At 43.1% G+C, this 22,786-nt stretch overlaps 1 protein-coding gene across 1 annotated transcript in view; it reads right to left on the bottom strand.

The window, feature by feature from the left end:
• The window catches only part of LOC126181485 (guanine nucleotide-binding protein-like 3 homolog), an 87,944-nt gene that overhangs the window by 6,040 nt on the left and 59,118 nt on the right, over positions 1–22,786 (bottom strand). The window contains exons 7-10 of the mRNA XM_049924775.1: positions 22,260–22,443; positions 16,853–16,995; positions 15,339–15,585; positions 14,870–15,047 (exon numbers count right to left, since the gene is read on the bottom strand). Coding sequence (XP_049780732.1) covers positions 14,870–15,047; positions 15,339–15,585; positions 16,853–16,995; positions 22,260–22,443 — 752 coding nt within the window. The remainder of the gene's footprint in view (positions 1–14,869; positions 15,048–15,338; positions 15,586–16,852; positions 16,996–22,259; positions 22,444–22,786) is intronic.

The raw sequence follows: 22,786 nt of genomic DNA, 5'->3' as shown, positions 1-22,786 counted from the left end.
GTCAGTGAGAATGGGAGATGGGTGAGAATGGTCGATGGCTGAGAATGATCCAGTGCCAGCAAAGAAATGTGTGTGAGTATCTGTGTTGGGGATACACAACTCATGAGATGTAATGAGGCCCTTCAAAACCCGACCCCAAGGGCATTTTCTGAGCACTGCTGGTGAATTAAATAAAAATTTAGTTTCTACAGGGAATCATATACCTCTCTTGGAAAATGCCTTTCCGAGACTGATGTCTGAAATACTCCTCTGTGATACTGACAAGGGGGAAATTGAGTCATTACTTAAATCACTGAAGACTAAGGACTCTCGTGGATATGATGGAATGCCAACCAGAATATTAAAGTAATGTGCTGCACATTTTTTAGCCTGTATTTAACCATATTTGTAATTTTTCCTTTAGGAATGGTCAGCTTCCTGAATGATTAAAGTACTCAGTTGTAAAGCTGCTTTATAAAAAGGGAGAAAGGGATAATGTAGACAATTTTAGACCTATTTCTATGCCATAATTGTTTGCTACAGTTATTGAAAAGGCTGTCTATGTAGGGATAATTGATCATTTTGTACCACATAATTTGCTATCAAATGTACAGTTCAGCTTTAGAAGCAATTTAATAAGTGAAAATGCTATATTCTCTTCTCTCTGTGAGGTACTGGATGGATTAAAAAAAGGTTTTGAACGCTAGGCATATTTTTTGGTTTAACTGACAAGGGGAGGCTGCCAATTGGGAAATTCAGATTCGATTCATACTGCGCATAATAAAAGCTCATGGCCAGAGGTGTAATGTGGCAAAGCACCAAGATGCACTTCTCAGCCGTTGTTGAGAAAATCGACAGTTAAAAGAAACCGTTGCGGTGAAATACTCTCTACGATTAATAATTTTCTACAGCGTCGTGGCGCAGCGGTAAGCGCTCAGGTTCGTAATCCGAAGGTCACTGTATCGAATCTTGCGCCATGCAAAGCAAAGAGTTTGGGCAGAGATGTCAGTCAGGGCGGAAGTACAGAGGCAAAGATGATGTTGAAATTTCTAATTTCAATTTGCCGCCGCTCATACCTCACCTGTCTTTCAACATCATCTTTGCCTCTGTACTTCCGCCCCGACTGACATCTCTGCCCAAACTCTTTGCCTTTACAAATGTCTGCTTGTGTCTGTGTATATGCAGATGGATATGTGTGTGTGTGCGAGTGTATACCTGTCCTTTTTTCCCCCCAACGTAAGTCTTTCCGCTCCCGGGATTGGAATGACTCCTTACCCTCTCCCTTAAAACCCAAATCCTTTTGTCTTTCCCTCTCCTTCCCTCTTTCCTGACGAGGCAACCGTTGGTTGCGAAAGCTAGAATTTTGTGTGTTTCACACACACACGCGCGCGCGCACACACACACACACACACACACACACACACACACACACACACACACACACACCAATCAGTTGCAACAATTATGCATATAATAAGTTGTTGAAAGTCGTTTGTAGTTGAAAAATAATACTTGAAATAAAACACAATATCACAAATACGAGGGTAAGTCAAAAAGTAATGCCTCCTATTTTTTTTTTCTACGTTTAATTGTCAGGAAATTTTAATGCAATTACATAGGTTGAAAACCACAACATTGAGGATCATTTTGTCATTTTTCAATGTAATCTCCGCCCATCTCTACAGTTTTGGTCCATCTTTGAACAAGGGCATGTATCCCAGCACGGTAAAAATCACAGCTCTGCTTCCTAAGCCATTGACGCACGGATGTTTTGACGGCTTCCTCATCTTCAAAATGAATCCCACGATGAGCTTCTTTTAGTGGCCCGAACAGATGGAAGTCTGATGGTGCCAGGTCAGGGCTGTATGGGGGATGAGGCCAAACTTCCCATCCAATTTTGACAATCTCGTCAGAGGTGTGACGACTGGTGTGTGTGGTCTTGCATTGTCATGCAAAAGAAGAACATCTGCCATTGATTTTGTTGGGCGAACTCGCTGAAGACGTGCTTTAAGTTTGTTGAGGGTTGTGACGTATTGAACAGAATTTATTGTGCATCCCTGCTCCAAAAAATCAACCAGAATCACACCCTCTGTATCCCAGAAAACTGTTGCCATAACTTTCCCTGCCGATCGCACAGTTTTGAATTTTTTCTTCCTCGGCGAGCTTGTGTGACGCCACTCCATTGACTGCCTCTTTGATTCGGGTTCAAAAAAATGCACCCATGTTTCGTCCCCGGTCACAATTTTTTTCAGAAACTCATCTCCCTCCAAACGGAAGCGCTGCAAGTGTTGGGAGGCTATTGTTTTCCTTGCCTCTTTATTCTGATCGGTTAACATTCTTGGAACCCACCGTGCACAAACTTTTGAGTACCCCAATTGTTTAATAATCGTGATCACACTGCCTTTACTAAGAGAAATAATGCGACACACTTCATCTGCAGTCACCCGACGGTCACCACGAATGATGTCATCAACTTGCTGAATGTTGTGTGGAGTCACTGCACTCACCGGCCTGCCGCTCCGCTTTTCGTCAGTCAACGGTGTTTGCCCTTCAGCTTCCTTACAACGACGAACCCATCGTCTAACAGTGCTGACATCCACTGTCACAACACCATACACCTTCTTCAGTCTTTCATGAATGCGTATGGGCGTTTCACCTTCTGCATTCAAGAATTCAATCACACAACGCTGTCTCAAACGAACATCGATGTCGGCCATCTTACAAACTTCTGCTGTGCTGCCACCTGTTGACACAGAAAGTTACTACTGCAGTGGATTGCAGAAGAAGGTTTGAGGAATGGCGCCAAATTCAAATTTTTCACTTAACTTAATTTCTTTAAGTAGAAAAAAAATGGGAGGCATTACTTTTTGACCGACCCTCGTAATATTCAAATGGACACAATTTATTGAAAAGTTCGGTATACACTCGAACATAATTACCAATTAGTGACCATAAGTAGCTGGAGTATCGCACGAACCAGAGTGATAGTTATCATAGAAACATGGAAAGCAGAAAACAGCACGACATCGAGCACATTTGATAAACGATGCGTTTTTACAAGAACAATTGTTTTTTAAATTATCTTTTGGGAAACACACCTGACTGACATTCTGAAAAATTGTTCTATCGTTCGTCAGGTTTGATGCATACCACGCGTATCTTATCATATCGGCAAAAATTGGAGAAGACAATTGGTGGTGGACGATGGATTGGATTTTCCACCAACGCACCACTTGGTGGTTGCTGAAGCATGCTCAGAGCTTACAGTGACAGGGGACTGGCAGTCCCACACCCAGTGAATCAATGCTGAGCCCCTATGGGCTGGAAAAACGGGAGCCACGGGTGAGAGCCGGACTGTGTCAGTGTTCAGCAACACCCACAGTTGATGAGCAATGGTAGATGCAAAAGTTGTCACAGCATTCATGGAGAGTGACAATAGACCCCACAGCTGCGGCTAGTCCATTGACAGCTATTACAAAAAGGGGCACACTCAATGCAGAGCCTTGTAGGACCCCATTCTCTTGTATATGGGGAGTACTATAGGAAGCACCAACTAGACCCAGAAAGTACATTGAGATAAGAAGTACTGGATAAAAATTGGGAGTTGGCCCGGGTAGCGAGCTTGTGGCGATGCTGTGTGGTGTCATAGCTCCAATGCAAGTCAAGAAAGACAGTAATAAGATGTTGACACTAGGCAAAAGCTGACCAAATAGCACAATTCAGGGAGATCAAATTGTCAGCAGTTGAATTGTCACAACAAAGCCCACTCTGAGGTTGAGCCAAAAGATACTGAGACCCAAGGAACCAACACAGCCATTAACTCACCATACATCTGAGAGTGAGGCTAATTGGTCAATAGTTGTCCATCTTAAAGGGATGTTTACCCAGTTTCAGTACTGAGACAGCTGCGCTTTCTCGCCACTGAGACACGAACTCATTTCCACTTCAGATATGGTTGAAAATGGCAAGGATGTGATGTTGACAATCCACTGATAAGTGTTTGGGCATTTGACTGTGGATTCGGTCTGGTACTGGAGCCATGTCAGGGCACAGGGGTAGGTCACAAAGGAATTCTCAGTCACTGTAAGGCTCATTATAATGTTCCACCTGAAATGTAGTACAGGGTGAAGGACGTCACTCTACCCACAGTTTGAGGATACAAAATGCGGGCTGGTAATCTTTAGATGCAGACGCTCAAGCATAATAAAATGCAAGATGTTAGGCAACAGTGTCTGGATTAGTGTAGACATTACCATTCACAGACACACCAAATACACCCACGGGGTACTGGAGTTCATAGAGACGTTGAATCTTCCCCCAACCTGCGAAAGAGGGAAATGTGATCCTATGGTAGCAACCGATCCCTCCCAGCGTTTCTCATTCTGTCCTTCAATAAGGTGGCAGCCCTGGGCATGGAGCCATTTAAAAGCAATGAGGTGCTCCATTGATGGATGTCACTTATCTCCAATGGTCAAGGCAATTTCGGAGGTCCAGCAACGGAAGAGGGGATTGCTGAGTCAGCTGCCGACAGAATGGCTGCAGTTGTGCTCTGGACAACCGCATTGATACTTCCATGTGGTGGGTTTTGTTTGTTTTCTTTTGTTTTGTTTTTGGGTGCAAAAACAACTAGGGTCATACACACCCATAGAACACTATGGAGGGGGGGGGGGGCGATTATAGAGTTAAAAACAACTGCACGTTAAGCATCAACAGAAGGAAACACAGCTAAAAACAAGGACTTGGAGAAAGGCCCATAAAATACACCATAGAGAAATGGAGGTCCTAAACTAGAGATTAAATGTCCTTTGCCATATTGCTATGACACACAAAAGTAAAACACAGTTGACAGCCTGTGCATCATTCGATAAAACAGATGGCAAACATAAATGTGAGTGACAGTGGTTAAAAGAGGGCCATTCAAATCAGAAAATGTCAAACTGTCAGAGGTTGAGGGCAATGAGCACATTGTGGTGGGGGAGCACCACTTAACAAATGGCAATGGCTAAAAAGACAGTGCCCAATATGCAACCATGTTCTCCTCAAGGCGAGAGGGCCGAAAGAAGGGCGTCGAAGCTAATGGAAGAGGCTTAATTTCCCTGAACTTGTTCCCATGAAGGAAAGACAAATGGTGATACCAAACTGGCACCACCTGCTGACAGACGGCAAAACATATATCATCAAAGCGAATGAAAGAACTAGCGGGTCGCGGTACGAGGACTGCAGTGTTGGCAGCAGCATAAGCAGCCTTGTTTCCCATCAGACCGACGTGACCAGGAGCCCACATAAACATCACAGTGGCTCCATCAAGAGCAAGCAAGTGGCAGCTTTTCTGAACCTGTTGCACTTAGGGATGGATGGTGTACAGCATACAGAGGCTCTGAAGAGCACAGAGAATCAGAGCAGATGATGCAATTGAAAAGCCTGTGTCTCCGGATGTATTGCGGGGCCTGATATAGGGCGAAGAGCTCTGCTGTAAATACTGAGCCGTGTTCTGGAAGCCAATACTGAAAATCATCAGTGCCAATGACAAAGGCACACCCAACATCGTAGTCAGTCACAGCCATAAGCGTACACAAAATGTGTACACAAAGTTAGTATCACAAAGTTCTGTACAAAGGTCGTGAAATTATGGCGATAGAGCGAAGCTGGAGTAATGTCTTTAGAAACTGAATGAAGGCCAAGGTGAGCATGGGCCACCGCACGAAGACAAGTTGGTGAAGGCTTCACACCCATTGGGAAAGCGGCAGGTAGCGAGAAGTTCAGCTGCCGGAGCAAGAGCCGAAAGTGAACTCCACAAGGAAGAAGAGGGCCATGCCTCATACTGGCAATATAAGGAGCCGTCAAAGAAGGAGGTGTAGGATGGGTGCCCTGGCATGGGAGACAAACACAATGCGTAACTTCTAAAGAGAAAGTCATGGCAGTATGACATTAGATGTTTGGCAGCTTCAGCATAAAGACTCAATTGGTCTAGCATAAAAGGCACCAGTGACCAAACGGATGCCATGATGGTGAATATTATTGAAAGAACCTAAGAGAGATGGACGTGCACATGAATAAATGAAACACCTTTAGTCTAGTTTTGAACGGACATGGGACCAATACAAATGAAGGAGGGTGGTCCGATCGCTCCCCAGGAGGTACACTGAGGACATTGCGGGACCGTGTACAGTGGACAGCCAGGTAAGACACGTGGGAGGATCAAGAAAGTTTCCTATCGAGCATGAGCCCCAGGAATTTCTTAGTTTCAATGAACAGAAGAGCAACACGCCCAAGATGTAAAGACTGTGGAAGAAACCAACTGCACTGCCAGAAATTCATACAAATGGTTTTGTCAGTGGAAAATTGAAAGCCACTGTTGACACTCCACGGGTAAATGACAATTGAGACATTGCTGAAGATGCGAGAGAGGAGCCAAGTCCACGGAGAACTGCAACAGATCACAAAATCGTCAACAAAAAGGGAGATAGAGATGCCTGGCGGCAGACACACCATTGTAGGGTTAATGGCGATAGCGAAGAGGACACTGCTCAGCATGGAACCCAGAGGCATGTCGTTTTTTTGGATAAAGGTGCCCAACAAGGCATAATCCAGACGTACCTCGAAAACTCTGTCTTAAAAATTCCTGAAGGAAACGGGGGATGTGGCCAGTGTCATAGGCTTCTCCAAATCAAAAAATACGGTCACAGTCTGGTATTTCCAGAGAAAAATATTCATGATATGAGTTGACAAAGTGACGAGATGAGATGATCAACCACAGAGCAGTGAGCTTGAAATCAACACTGTGCAGTACTTAGTAAATTGCAAGACTCTAGCTACCATACCAGCCAGGCAGGAATCATATGTTCCATCAACTTGCAAACACAGTTGGTGTGAGAAATGAGGCGATAACTAGAGGGAAGGTGTTTGTCCTTGCTGGGATTAGGTATGGGTACGACAGTAGCTTCACGATGCGATTGTACATATGAAGAAGAAAACGCTTGCCCGCAAGAGAAAGGTTCTGCAACATCTGAACGTGAACACTGTCCGGCCCTGGAGCGGAGGATCGGGATGAAGTGAGAGCATGATCTAGCTCCCTCATAGTAAATACGGCATGTAGCACTCATGATTCTGCGAAGAGAAAGGTATCGCCTGAACCTTCTCCACTCACTTCTGATGGAGGAAGACAGGGATATAGTGCGTGGAGCTCGGAATCTCCGCAAAATAGTGACCCAGGTAATGGAGATGGACTACTATGACATCATCTGCTACTGTTGTGCCGGAAATTAGGGAATGGTCCATGGTGCTAAACAACTGTTGGAGGTTGGCCCAGATGATGGGTGGAGGAATGGTACTGTTAAAAGAACTAGTAACGGAAATTCAGCTAGCTTTTCTGCTATCCCAAAGAATGCGATGACACTGTGCATGCAACTATTTGTAATGAATTCAGTCGGCCATCATAGGACGATGGTTAAAAAGGTGGAGAGCACATCTCTGCGTGCAAACTGCATCGCGGCACACCTCAGTCCACCAAGGGACTGAGATACAGTGCGATAGAGAGGAAGTGCACGGAATGGAACGTTCTGTGGCAGTAAGGATAACGTTTGTAAGATATTCTACATGATCATCAAAACTGGGGATATGTTGTTCATCGAAGATCGCCAGGGAGGAGTAATGCCTCCAGTCGGCCTTAGAAAACTGCCATTTGGGTGTGCAGGTAGCGTGAAAGTACAGGTTGTATACGTGGACAAGAAAAAAAAAAAAAAAAAAAAAATTTCCAGATTTCCCGTTAAAAAAACACTTTTTTCCACGTGAAAATACATTTCTTCCAAAGTGACAAATACACTTTTTCCATAAGCCACAGTATACTTTCCCTCGGAGCTGTAAAAAGATCAATCCTTCGAATGGTAAAGGTTTTATACAGCAGAGTCGAACTTTCCGGCACTTCTGGGTACAAAAAATCTTGGAAAAATAGGTTTTGGAAAGATCTTTGATGTGCAGTAACATTTACGCTCCATATTTTCGTATTCGTATTACGAATATTCATATCCTGGCAAACACAGCATGTTAGTTTCTGAAGCATCGAAACTGCGATTAAAGTGCACTTTTGTAAACAAATCATAGCTCATGTCACATGATCTTGACAGCCAATGACAGCAGATATTCAGAGCAAAGGGCGCATGATGTAGACAGCCAATAGCAACACACAAATAGAAAAGTTAATGGTTTAAATTAATGTACATAGTGTAGCTACAAGAAAAGCTAAGGTTTCACATATAATAATGGTGTTCTTGCATGTGTTACACTTTAAGATACACGACACAAATGTGCCAGTAAAATTTTAAATAATGACAATGTCTGGTTTTCTGGGCTCCAAGTTCTTCTAAGTGGCTGGTCCTCAATGTGTTAAGTTTTAAATAAGAGTCAAACACTCTGTAATTTAAGAATTTCATTGCACATTCTCACACATAACATAATTCATCTTGTGCAAAAGGAAATTTACTTTGAAACTAATGCTTTTCAAAGTTCCATCCACAACATTTTCCCGCGATCTGTTAGAAATAGGTTCATTTCAGCATTTGCCAGAGAGCACCAGAAAACAGGCATTACCAAGCGTGGGCAGCTATGATGACCTTCGTGTATTTAAGAGATCTTATATGATGTCATAAAAGAAATAGAACATCAGAGGATACTGGGGCATTGGAATTTCGTAAACCATACTAAAATGCAAAATACAGCTTGAAGTGCACATTCATATGTCCAGATTCACAATGAAGCGGACACAACCAAATATTAAGCTTTTCATTGCAGTTTTCAGGATGAAAATTTTCTTAGTGTGCACGTATTGTATTATCTCAGGTTTGGTTCTGTATTATGACTTAATGCCATACATACCAGAAGATGAATATGTGCACTTGAAATTCAGTGAACAGTTGATACTAGCCAACAGTGTGGAATGAAAAACTTCATTTCCAATAAATTGACTGCCTCTACGGAAAAGATTAATAAAAGCCACATTTATTTAGCAAACCAACAAAAATAACTTTATTGTTCTGCAAGGCAATTAATGCTTGACTGCCAAAAATGTGAAAATACAATAAAATCAGGAAACTGAAACTAATAACATATTTTAGGCTTCCGTAATTATGTGAGCGTATTTTAATTCACTTGGCAGCTCCCAGCCACAGAAACCCGTTTTGTTTTCATTTGACGTGATAAATGTAAATGAGAAGGAATCAGCAAAATCACTAAACGTAAACATGGCTCATGTAGAGACTAACCCCCTCCCCATTACAACCCAGACTGCTCTGCAGATGTGCAAATATGGCAGCTTGGGCATGCCAGAAAATTCTTATGGGTAACATCTGGCTGCTTGTTACTCCCGCTGATACAGCTAACAGCCCATTTTAATGTGCATGTGCATGAGCCTGCTGGCAACTGCTCAAACAAACTTAAGGTACACAATTGTGACGTTACATCATTGGCAGTAATTTATTATTATGAAGTATTCCACAGTCTTTGTCCTAAAGCCTCTGACACATTTTTCTGTTTATCAGTTCTTACTAGTTAAAATTACAAAAATTTAACTGAAATACAAAACAATGAAAAATTCCCGGAATTCTAAAAAATTTCTGGGTTTTCCTCATTTTTCTCCCAGATGAAAAAATTCCCGGTTTTTCCCCAGATTTCCTGGTTGTCCCAGAGCGTATGCCCTCAGTTAAACTGCTGGAGCAAGAGCCAAAAGCAAACTCCAGGAGGTAACAGAGATGAGAGGCACGCCTTACACTGGCAATCAAAGGAGTTATCAAAGGAGGCTAGGAGGGGTGGCCAGGCATGGCAGACAAATGGCAATCGGAAAGCACATGGGAGATGGTTGCTTGAGTATGTGTCAGAGATAATGGAGCACTTGAGATGATGGGCAAGCTGGGCAGTGCAGAAGGAGAGGTCCAATTGGGAATGGGTGTGAGTGGAGTCTGAAAGGAATGTGGGTGGATCCCATGTTAAGGCAGGTGAGGTTAAGTTGATTGAGAAGGTCAGCCAAGAGGGCACTTCTCTGACAAGTTCTGGGTGAACCCCAAAAGGGATGGTGCACATTAAAGTCACCAAGCAGCAGAAAGGGATGAGGGAGCTGCCCAATTAGATGGAGGAAGTCTGCCCTGGTAACACTGAATAACGGAGGGAGGTTAACGATACCAAGGGAAAAGGTCAAGTGAGGAAGGAAAATGTGGACTGTAACACCTTGAAACCAGGTAGTCAGGGAGATGGGTTGACTATGAACGTCATCCCTGATGAGCAGCATGACTTCCCCCATGAGACGAAATGCTGTCCTCAGCAGGAAGGTCAAAGCAGACCAGGAAGAAATGCAAGGGGACACAATTTTGTTTCATGGAGGCAGAGAACAAGCAGACGCTGTGATTCTAAGAGCAGCCATTAGTCCTCTTTGTAGGATCAAAGGTTACGAATGTTCCATTGGAGGAGACTCATAATGAGGAAACAGGAGGAGGGAAAAATGAAGGGGTGTCACCTCAGCAGCTGCCAAGTGCCAGCCTTCAAAGACTCGCAGCTACATGGCACAGAGGCTGGAGGATCCTGCTCTGTGAGGTCTACAGAGGTTTCGGCGTTCTCCTTCAGTCAGTCTGTGGAATGCAGGGCAGAAAAATTATTAGTGGTGAGCACCGGCGAATCAGAGGTCAGCCAGGCGAGGGTATCATGCGGCAACACCATCAAAGAGGATCTCCGAGTTGGCGAAGACGAAGACCTTTTGCTTTTGTTTGACTTCTTGAAGCCTTTCCGATAGGCAGAGGAATACACAGATGTCTTTTGGCTGGAGGGACATATGACGTCTTCACGGGAGATTCCTTCTGTCCTTTCCAGCCTGCTGGTTGTGTTGCACGTGACTTCGCTCCAAGAAGCGAAAGTTTAGAGGCTTGTTGCACAGCTGAAGGAGGAGACGGGGGTGCCACCATGACACTGGGTGATTTCACAACAGCGGCGCTGAATTTGAGGTCTCATGCCTGCGTGGCCATATCCTTTGTGGAGCGAGATGTAGCAAGAACAGTACTATACATGCCATATGGTAGAACACACAGTTTCCCACTAGTCAAGAACTTTTGATTGACTGGATAAGGCACTTTCCCCTTCACCCGGGTCTCCTGGGCAGCCTACTCATCGAGATACACAGGACAATCTTGGGAGGAGGGGGCAAAATCACCATTCCAGTTGATACAGCATGGAGGAAGAGGTGGACAAGCACCCTCATGAGCATCCCTAACACAGGTTACACATTTGGCCAGGCGTTGGCAGGACATTCGAATGTGGTTTTAACGACAACGCTGGTAGCACTGCATCAGGTTCAGAATGTACCGTCAGACTGTGCTAACTTCATAGCCTGCTTTGATCTCTGACGGAAGCACCACTAAATCAAAAGTGATAAAAAGAATGTGTATGGGCACTAAGGATTCATCTACCTTTTTCATCACCTGATGGACTGCATGACACCCTGAGCAGAGAGGTACGTTGGATTTCTGCCTCGGTCAGACCACTGAACAGCCTAGTGTAAATAACACCACGGCAAGAATTCAGCAACGATGGGCCTCGACATGAACAGGATAGCTGTGGAGGAGCGAAGCTGCAAGCAGCTGCTGTGCTTGAGAATAAGTAGTAGTCTAGAAAATCAAAGTGCCATTTCATAAACGAGAGCAGGATTTCACAGGGTCACCAACTGCATCAACACGTTCTGAATAATGAACAGATTTATCATAGCAAAGGACTGACAGTCTTCAGTACACAAAACCATGAGGAACTGTGGTGCAGCTGGGAGGGTCTTCGAATAGTTAGCCTCATTCCGTTTATGTTTGGTAGCTGTTGACTGTGAAGATGTCGATTGACTCATTGTGAGGAAATCCCCCATGACTGCCAGTGTCTCCAATGACGCACTCCTTCCAACTGGGGGCCCCCTCAGAAAGGGGTGCACCCGCCTTAGGTGATTGTTCACATCTCAGGTCACACCTCCAGAACACCTGAAAGAGGGAGCAACTGGCAATTTGGGAAGGTAGCAGCTCAGGCAATCATTCCTCCCTGGGCCAGGTCTGTACCAGACAGTACGTGCGAAACCTACCTGTGAACCCGGGACTGGGAATTATGGGTTACCCAGTCACCTGCTACACATCAGATACGTGGGCTGGCCTTCAGGAGCACACAGGAAGGAAGAAGAAGAAGAAGAAGAAGAAAAAGAGGAACCTCAAATGCCAAAGCGGAGGAAGGATAGGAGAAGAGAATGAACAAAGAAAAAATGGAATGAAAAACAGTGGAGAGACTGCTGTGATAGCAGCTACTGAATATGCAGAACACATTTCCAAAAACATCCCAGACATGTTCTCCAAGGGAGGGGGAAAACGAATAGCAAGTAGAGTGGTATCCAAGCATAAACCCGCCAAAGAGCGGTGAGCCCCCTGGGGGCCATGAGGTGGGGGTGTGAAGGGTGACAGCAGTGGTGAAAACATCTCAAACAGTTTTGGAGAGAGCCCATATGGGTGGACACTCAGACGAGTGATGTCGAGGGAGAGTCAAAATGATCAGAAAATGATCACTGTCACACAAGTCATCATGAACTCTCCAATGAATGGACAGGAGAAGAATTGTGTTGCAAATAGAGCTAAATGACTGAATAAAACCCATATGCCACACTGAAGTGTGTGGGAACACCTGTATTCAAGAGCGAAAGATCGAGCTTTGTGAGCAACTTTTTGACAGCTTTATCACAGCCAAAGGTCATAGTTCTACCCTACAAAGCATTGCGGGCACTGAAGGCACCCAATGTTAGGAAGGGTGGGAGGAGCTGAGAAAATAGTGCAGAAAATGCGTTCTGGGAGACTTCATCATCTGGAGGCAGATACACATTACAAATGGTAAATCCAGAGATGTCTTTACACAAACAGCCAAAGCATCCAAACAGATTCCAGAACATATGTGCAAACACCACCTGATGCTCTTTCATCATCAGTGGGGGGGTTCTTAAAACAGCCCCAATAGCCACAGAGGGTAGGGAACTGCACTGATGGGAAACAAGTTTCCTGCAGGGCAACACAAGAAACAGAGGAACTGCACAAATTATGTTGTAGCTCAGCCAAGTGGCAGAAAAAGCTGCTATAGTTCCACTGGACGATCACGCTACAAGTATCCTGCAGCGGTGTGAAGGGACCAAGGAGACAGGTCATGCCTCAGTGCTGCCTGCTACCAGTGGTTGTGAAGATACACTATCAATACATTTCCTCAGATAGAGAGGCAGGTCTGGGGGCTGACAGCAAAGGGGCCATCATAATTCCCCTCTTTTTGGAGGACTACTTTTTGTCCTTAAGACGATTTACACTCCTATGAAGACTTGTCTAACCCTGATTCTGGGACAGAGGAGCTTCAGAAGGGACTGCTGGGGCCATGCAGCCACCAGCAACAGAAAGTTTAATTCACTTCATGTACACACCATGATACCACCCACTCCGAACAGGGTATCTCCCCAGCCACTGCAACAGTTGCTGGTCAGTGAACTGTTGCCCAGAGCATCTGTGCCCCAGACCTGTCAGGCATATACCCCTTGGCTTGCGTGGGGAGTTTCCAGCTCAGACTCAAACAATGTGATCCCTGCATGATCAGAGGGCTACCATTGTGCAGGTACTTGATGATATCCCCCCCCACACCCACAACGGAATGGCTACCTTGCTGTGTTTTGGGTGTAGTACTGTTACGAGAAAGAAGGGTGCAAAGAGAGAAACGCACAAAGATGGAATAATCATTGTGCTGGGCAACCTTCCCTGTGTGATCCGCACTTCTGTAAAGTTCAGAAAAGAAGAATCAAGTCAGACCTAAGGAGGAGACCATATAATTAACAATGAAAAGGTGTACAAGGTCAGAAGGTAAGAAAACAGTTGTTCAAAACACAAACCAGATCCAAGCACAGTTGGCAAAACGAAACCCATCCAATGGAAAGGTAGAGAGGAAAAAAGGAACAGAATGATAGACTTGCAGTACAGAAAGAAAAGTAGCGCCGCAAGGTTTTGGGGCCTTGTGGTCGTCTTGCACGTACTCACAAGAGAGATGAGAGACAAATACAAAGAAGCCTGAATTAATTTTGTCCAAGAAAACCATGTGGCGGTCTAGCCGTCACACCATTTTAACATTTCTATCCACAGAAAATTATTTATAACACTTGCCAAAGTGCAGTACCCCTCATGCAGGGGCTGTGCTGACACAAAACTAGAGATATCACAACATTACACAAGACAGCAGAGATTGTGGTATTTCTTCTAGTATCAGTGCCTTAGATTTGTCACATAATGCAACCAAACAAAATTTGAGTTCCAAAACAAATTTGGTTCTTATAACATATTGTTGTTTAATATGCTTCCCTGGCTGAAAGTAAGTTGTGGCAATTTATTTACAAAGCAAATTTTCTTTCATTTTGTTCCTCATACTCAGTCCAACTTATTTACTCTGTTCTGGTAACCCTTTCAACATTTCTTTTCTTCTCTCTCCCCTTCTTCTTCTTCTTCTTCTTCTTCTTCTTCTTCAACGTGCCTATTGCTATATTCCATCCCCAACTTTGTTACCTTTCTCTACAAGAATACCTGTTTTCTAGCCACTATTCTTCATTGAGGCCTTGTTACAAATACTCAATCCAAATATACTTGTTAATACTACAAGCAATGGCATACTTTGTTTGATTAAGGAGAGAATATATGTTGTGTCCCAGTAGTTAGCATCACTGCTGCATTATCTGCAATACTATGAAAATTGTTTTTGAAACCATACTATGCTTTCACTTTCTTTTTATTTAAATCAATGGGAATATTTTGAATGAGAGGTAAGACATAGAAAAACCAGAAAGTTGCGCTGTGAAGCAATAAACAAATATAATTACCATTCCGAGCTCTTTCTTTTTTCAGTTTTTTAAATTGCAGTTTCTTAAAGTTATTCAGTTTCTCATTCCCATCAGCATTTGCAAAAGAAACTTCTTTCTTTTTAGTTGTTTCCTTTGCCTTCCCTTTCCTCCAACGTAGTTTTTTCTTATTAGATGCAATGGATACATTGTCTGGAAGCTGAAATAAAATATGGAGTCAAACATTAATTGATGCAAAATAACTGCACAAATTTTAATGTTAATTCCCATAACAGTTATTTCCTAATATTTCATCAGCCTCTGTACCATTACTAAGCTACGCATTTTGAAAATAAAAAAAATTATTTTGATGTAAAGAGATCTTTTCTTAAAACTAAAGAAGGCAAATATTCTCTGCTGAAGCAGACAATGGTAGACTTCTAAATTTTATCAGAGGTAACCGACATAAGTACTGCTACAATACTGAAAGTAAACACCATGCAATACATACAAGTTCACTCCTATTCTCAACTTCCATCTTCTCAAAGACGGAATTTGCGTCAACAGGCCCACTGGATTCCATTCTAATTTCTGCTACAGATTGCTTCCTTGAGGACTCCAATGCACCCAGTACTTCCGTTTCCATAGCTTCAAAAGAAGCTATGTCAAATTCAGCAACTGCTTCCTGCACAATTGCAGAGCTTATGTGTGCATCTGTGATGTCCTCTGGCGGAACTGTGTAGTACTTAATTTTACCTCTAAAAACACAAACAAAAAGATACAGGAACTAAAGGTTTAAACTAAAAAAAATATATGTTGAAACTTCTTCTCATTTCATAACTTCGCTAATACAAAAAGAATATATTGTCGCACTTAAAACAAATCGTTTCTGGTTGTAGCCACATTAAAGTAATAAAAGATTAAACACATGATAAGCTTCAAAGAATTCATTTGCACAAGTTGTTACAACTACCTTCTGCTCTGAAAATGGCTGAGATATATACAATTTATAACAATTATTTGAGCATTATTATTCTTACACCAAGTGTCAAAATCAATCTTCCTTACTATTAAAGCTTGTGGTTCGCTGACTGGTACGACAAGCATTGAACTGTTTGTCAAGAAACAGTTGTCACACGAATAGATGCAATGAAAAATAAGCAAAAAATGAATTAATTTGGACCCGATTTCTTGTTTCACAATGATCAATTTGGAATAAATTTATTACCTGAATGTTTATTATTCCATATACATGTGTATGTTTAAAGCATGTAAATATTAATGTGGTTTTGATCTAATCTATCTAACAACAGAGGACACATGCAACTGCAGCAGAATATCTTGGAGAGGGAGATAGAGGCGAGAGGTGAGGGGCAAGGGAGGGAAGGAGGGAGGGAGGAGAGAGGGGGGGCGGGGAGAGAGAGAGAGAGAGAGAGAGAGAGAGAGAGAGAGAGAGAGAGAGAGAGAGTTACTTGGTGAACACAGCTGTGTATCTCTATGACACAGAACAATTAAACTTTAAGAGGGGAGCTCGAAGAGCATTGTAAGGAATATCTACTGCAAAACTGTATGTGTAACGACAAACTGTACTGCCTGCAGAGAACAAAAATGAGACAACAAATGAAAAAGAGGAACAAGACATTGTCTGATGAAAAGACAGAATGAATGTGAAATAAAGGACAAACACAGCACTTGTATAAGCAACTGCAGGAATAACCTTCTATCATATCCTATTACTCCTAACTTTTCCTTCTGCTAATATTCGCTACACATGGTTTTTCATTTCTGTGCGCCAAAACAATAACTATTTGTCCTTAACATGATCACATTGTCTTTTAATCTTTTGGTCTTTTCATTGACCTATACCATCTGTCCAAAAAACACTGAATTTATCAGTTCTTAGTTCTTCAATAAAAAGAACTAGTTATATCAAAGCTTCCATTCCACATTTATTTAATAATAATAATAATAATAATAATAATAATAATAATCCTCAAAACATCATGAAAGTAGGACTTTCATTACCTGTTCCAATCATCAATCAATATCCTTGCAGCAACTTCTGGGTCTGGTACACCTCCTTTCTTGAACCTGCCCATTCGCTTGGCCAAAAGTGAAAAAAATTCCTGTGGTGTAGAGTATTCTGGAATGTTGTACAGCTCCATCATCTGATTGTAAGTAAAAAGTATTGTTAAAAGTAACACAAGGAAGCAGGACACTTAGTGTAAGTTATTATTTAGGGAGGCTCTTTTTCTGAAAAATCATTGTAATCATGACAATAATCAACACTTATTATAATAAGCAACTGACTGAAGCCACGGAAAATTTGGGCTTCTGACAAAAACAAGAAAATGTGATGGGAGGGACAAATTATAAAATTGGGGGTGAGGGTGGGGGGTGTCATTCTAAAAATAAAAGTAAAGACATTTGTTATTCTGGACATTTTTATTCAAGATAATGAAAGAACCCTTATTTCACAATACGTATTTTGACATCTTCAAACTAAAGACATTTGTGATGCACTCTGCAAGCTTTCCTACCCCTTCTGCTTACTCAGTTGTTGTCAAGTTGTTGAACACATCAGAATGCAGGTGCCTGTTATCATGGAGAAGTGCAGTGCTTCTAGACAAAAATTCATGCCATTTGTTTTGAATGTTGTAGCATAGCTGGTAAAGCCTATTGACTGCTGCATTTATGGTCTCTCCTCTAGGCATAAAGCTGATTCACAGAACACCCTCTCAATCTCAAAACACAGTGACCACAATCTTTTTGGGGCTCAGAATTTCTTTGGCTTTTTTGTTTTGGTGGGGGTTGTGAATGATGCCAGTCCACTTAGCTTCTGGACTTTCATGGTAAACCCACATCTCATCACCAGAAACAAATTTTTTATTTGACTTTATCTGGAACCTGGAAGTGCTCAGCAACCACATTTATTTCAACTGATGAGAGAAGGTACAGCAGTCAGAACTTGTGTTTATTGTAGAAGATCTAGATTTCAGTTATAAAGTGTTTTTCATAAAATGAGTGTTCCTGTCATATCACAATCCATCTACTGCCAATATTACAGTTTTGCAGAATCTACAATTGAGTCCAAGTATTCAGATGTACTGCAGAAGGAGTGGCTAATGAGGTATTCTTTTATTTTTTGTTTAAATATTTGAGTGATCTTCAGCCAGTATGCCTGATGTTCAATGACAATATATTATAAGCTTTCGTACCAGAATATAAAAGTCTATTCTGAAGCCTAGAAAGGGATTGATTATCTACCTGTAAATTCCAGTAGGGCAAACGATTTGCTTGTATTCAGAAATCTTACTACACTATGAACCTCACAATTGGTGGGATCATTAATTTTGTCACACAAATAAACAATCAACGACTATTCCTGCTAGCTGTTAGCATCCTACTGGCGTCAATGATTAGGACGATTATGATGCAGGTGTGGGAAGAGAATTTCGTGTCTTGTAAGATCAAAATATTCTATTCTACACCTTTGCAACAATTCTAAGTGCCCCCCCCCCCCCCCCACACACACACACACACAAACTGGCAACTGTCTTTGGTCACAGAGGCCGGAGTGCAAGCAACTGGGCCCGATTGGAGTCGCAATCTGTGGATAGTTGGGGATAAGGAGGAGGCTGGGGTGTGGAGGGGCAGCAGGGTAGGGAAGGAGGAGAGTGTAGCGCTACATCTAGGAATATGTGGGGACATGGTGGGGACAGGGTAGTGCTACTAAGTGAGGTCAGGAGGTTTGGGGGATGGAGCAAGGGAGCAGGGAGGGGGGGGGGGGAGGAGAGTGGAGAGAAGTAGGGGAGGGGGAAAAGACTAGTGGGTGTATTGGTGGACTAGAAGACTGTGTAGTGCTGGACTGGAGGAAGAGAAGGGGAAATATGGGCAAAGGACACAGACTAGTGAAGGTTGAGACCAGGGTAGTTGGGGGAAATTAGGTTATGTTGCAGGGAGAGTTCTCACCTGCACAATTCCGAAATGATGCAGGCTGTGAAGCACTCGTGGATGAACCAGACTGTGTTGGACAGCTTGTTCAGAAAATGGGTGGCCGAGCTGTCTCTTTGACATGGTTTGTCAGTGGCCATCCATGTGGGCAGAAACCTTGTAAGCTGTCAAGCCCAAGTAGAAAGCAGTGCAGTGGTTGCAGCTTAGTTTGTAGACCGCATGACTGCTTTTTAAGATAGTCTTGCCTTTGACGGCGTAGGTCATTCCTATGATCTAACTGGAGTAGGTGGTGGTGGGAGGATATATGCCACAGGTCTCGCATTTACATCTGTTCCAGGGATATGAGCTATGAAGCAAGGGGTTGGTAGCAACGTTGGAGTAGGGATGGACAAGGCTATTGCATAGGTTTGGTGGGTGGCGATATACCACTGTGGGAAGGGTGGAAAGGTTAGTGTCTAGGATACTCCTCATTTCAGGGCACAATGAGAAGTAGTTGAAACCTTGGTGAAGAATGTGATTCAATTGCTCTAGTTCTGGGTGGTACTGAGTTATGAGGGGAGTGCTCCTGTGCTGTTGGATTATGGATGATGGTAGGTCACTAGAGAAAGGCATGGGAAATCTGTTTCTGTACAAGGTTGGGAAGGTAATTTCAGCCTGTGGTGGCCTCAGTAAGATCCTTGGTATGTTTGGAAAGGGACTGCTTGCCACTACAGATGCAATAGCCCAGTGTGGCTAGGCTGTATGGAAGGGACTTCCTGGTATGGAATAGCTGGCAGTTGTCAAAGTGGAGGTATTGCTGGTGGTTGGTAGGTTTTATATGGATGGAGGTATGACATAGCCATCTTCAAGGTGGAGGTTTAAATCAAGAAATGCATCTTGTAGGATTGAAGAGGACCAGGTGAAGAAAGGTGCTGAGATTCTGGATAAATGTGGATAGGGTATCCTCACTCTCAGTCCAAATCACAAAGATGCCATCGATGATTCTGAACCAGGTAGGGGGTTTGGCATTCTGAGTGTTAGGAAGGAATCCTCTAGATGGCCATGAACAGGTTGGCAGAGGATGGTGCTATGCAGTTGCCTATTGCTGTGTCATGGATTTGCTTGCAGGAGATACCTTCAAAGGTCAATAAATTGGGGGGGGGGGGGGGGGGAGGGGGGAGGATACAGTTGTTCATGGTGACCAGGAAGGAAATCATAGGTTTGGAGTCAGTCAGCTGGTGGGAAAGATATTGTTTAATAGTGGCAAAGCCATGAGCACTGGGGATGTTAGTGCAGAGGGAGATGGCACCAATAGTGACAAGCAGGCATGCCATGTGGTAAAGGAACTGGAATTGTGGACAGTCAGTAGAGGAAATGGTTGGTGTCTTTTATATATAAATACAGGGTGATTCAAAAAGAATACCACAATTTTAGGAATTTAAAACTCTGCAACGACAAAAGGCAGAGCTAAGCACTATCTGTCGGCGAATTAAGGGAGCTATAAAGTTTCATTTAGTTGTACATTTGTTCGCTTGAGGCGCTGTTGACTAGACGTCAGAGTCAGAGTCAGTTGATGCTAAGATGGCGACCGCTCAACAGAAAGCTTTTTGTGTTATTGAGTACGGCAGAAGTGAATCGACGACAGTTGTTCAGCGTGCATTTCGAACGAAGTATGGTGTTAAACCTCCTGATAGGTGGTGTATTAAACGTTGGTATAAACAGTTTACAGAGAATGGGTGTTTGTGCAAAGGGAAAAGTTCTGGACGGCCGAGAACGAGTGATGAAAATGTAGCACGCATCCAGCAAGCATTTGTTCGCAGCCCAGGAAAATCGACTCGCAGAGCTAGCAGAGAGCTGCAAATTCCACAATCAACTGTATGGAGAGTCCTACGAAAAAGGTTAGTTATGAAACCTTATCGTCTGAAATTGGTTCAAGCACTGTCTGCAGCTGATAAGATTAAAAGAATCGATTTCTGTGATTCTATCCTTGCTCAAATGGAAACAGATGAATCTTTCGTTTCAAAGATTGTGTTTAGTGATGAAGCAACTTTCCACACTAACGGGAAAGTCAACCGTCACAATGTCTGTATATGGGGCACTGAGAATCCGCGGGAAACAACTCAGTATGAACGTGACTCGCCTAAGGTGAACATTTGCTGTGCCATTTCAGCCAATAAAGTTTTTGGTCCCTTTTTCTTCGAAGGTGCTACTGTAACTGGACTACAGTATCTGGAGATGTTAGAGAATTGGCTGTTCCCTCAGCTCAAACAAGAAGCACAACAATTCATATTTCAGCAGGATGGAGCGCCACCACATTGGCACTTATCTGTCCGTAACTACCTGAACGTCAACTACCCGAGGCGATGGATCGGCCGGCAGGCAGCCCGTGACGGAGCACTTCATCACTGGCCTCCAAGAAGCCCTGATCTTACCCCCTGCGATTTTTTCTTATGGTGGTATGTCAAGGATATGGTGTTTCGGCCACCTCTCCCAGCCACCACTGATGATTTGAAACGAGAAATAACAGCAGCTATCCAAACTGTTACGCCTGATATGCTACAGAGAGTGTGGAACGAGTTGGAGGATCGGGTTGATATTGCTTGAGTGTCTGGAGGGGGCCATATTGAACATCTCTGAACTTGTTTTTGAGTGAAAAAAAAAACCTTTTTAAATACTCTTTGTAATGATGTATAACAGAAGGTTATATTATGTTTCTTTCATTAAATACACATTTTTAAAGTTGTGGTATTCTTTTTGAATCACCCTGTATATTAGTATCAGCCATTTCCTCCACAGACATGCTTCACTTCAATGACTGCTTCACAGCCTGGCCATCTGGACCCTTTCTCCTTTTCCTAGCTGCACAGGTGGGAAATCTACCTGCAATGTCTCTATTCCCACAGCCCCCTTGCCCCTGTCCCTGTCCTTCACCCATTTATCCCCTTCCATGCTCCCACTCCAGCACTACACATCCTTCCATTCCACCAATGTACACACTAGCCTTTTACCTCCTCTACATCTCTCTCCTTTTCTACTTGCCCCCACCCCCCTCAAATGCCCCAACTGCACTTAGCAGGCCTACCCTTTCCCCGCATCCCTGAATGCTTCCACAAGCAGCACTACAACCTCCCCCACCCCTACCCTGCTACCCCTTTCCGCCCCTGCCCCTCCTTATTCCCCCCCACCATTCACAGATTGCTTCTCCAATTGGATGCAGTTGCTCGTAGTCCAGTCTCAGCGGCCAGAGACAGTACCTATTAACAGATGTACCCTGCAATAGCAAATACTGCCACAGCAGTGCCACCTTATAGACAGAGGGGGGGGGGGGGGGGGGGAGAAATCATTTCCTCATTAAAAAACATGTCGAATACTTAATATGCTAAGGTTAGATAGTTTAAATCATTAAGTGGTACATGACTTTCCTTGTGAATGTTTATCAGCAGGCCAAGACAGATGATATAAAGAAGTGACTTTCATACCGACCTGTAGGCTCTCTTACCTGTTCCCTGTTTGCTCTTTGGAGAATTGCTGAAGCTGGTGTCATTGGATCCATTAGGCTTTCTACTCTAACAGCATTCTTCAATGCAACAGATGCATCACCACGTCCATCAGATGAAGCAAACACAATTCCAGGACTATCTAATAGTTTAATTTTAGAATCCAACTGAACTTCTTGCATGGCCCTACAGAAGAAAAAGATATTTATTAAAAGGAAGTACTGCTATGCAGGAAACCACAGGAGACCAATAGATATTTATTGCTGTCAAAATGGAGGAATAAATATAAAAGTAAAGGCAATTCTTTCCCAGGTACACAGAATTATTTCTCAGTCTAGTTTCCCATAAGAACCATGAACACTATTTCTTTTTTTCTTTACAAACCAATAAAGATATCTATTCTCACTGGACCAATGGGAACCGTAACACTAAGTGCATTGTTGGTCACTTAAATAATAATAAATCAAATACACAGAAAACAATTTAAAATCTGCAGTAAAATCACTGCACAACAAACAGAAATGTCGAA

Source organism: Schistocerca cancellata, chromosome 1, assembly GCF_023864275.1.
Source record: "Schistocerca cancellata isolate TAMUIC-IGC-003103 chromosome 1, iqSchCanc2.1, whole genome shotgun sequence".
In the NCBI taxonomy this organism is placed as follows: domain Eukaryota; kingdom Metazoa; phylum Arthropoda; class Insecta; order Orthoptera; family Acrididae; genus Schistocerca; species Schistocerca cancellata.
This window is presented reverse-complemented; position numbering and strand designations above follow the sequence as displayed.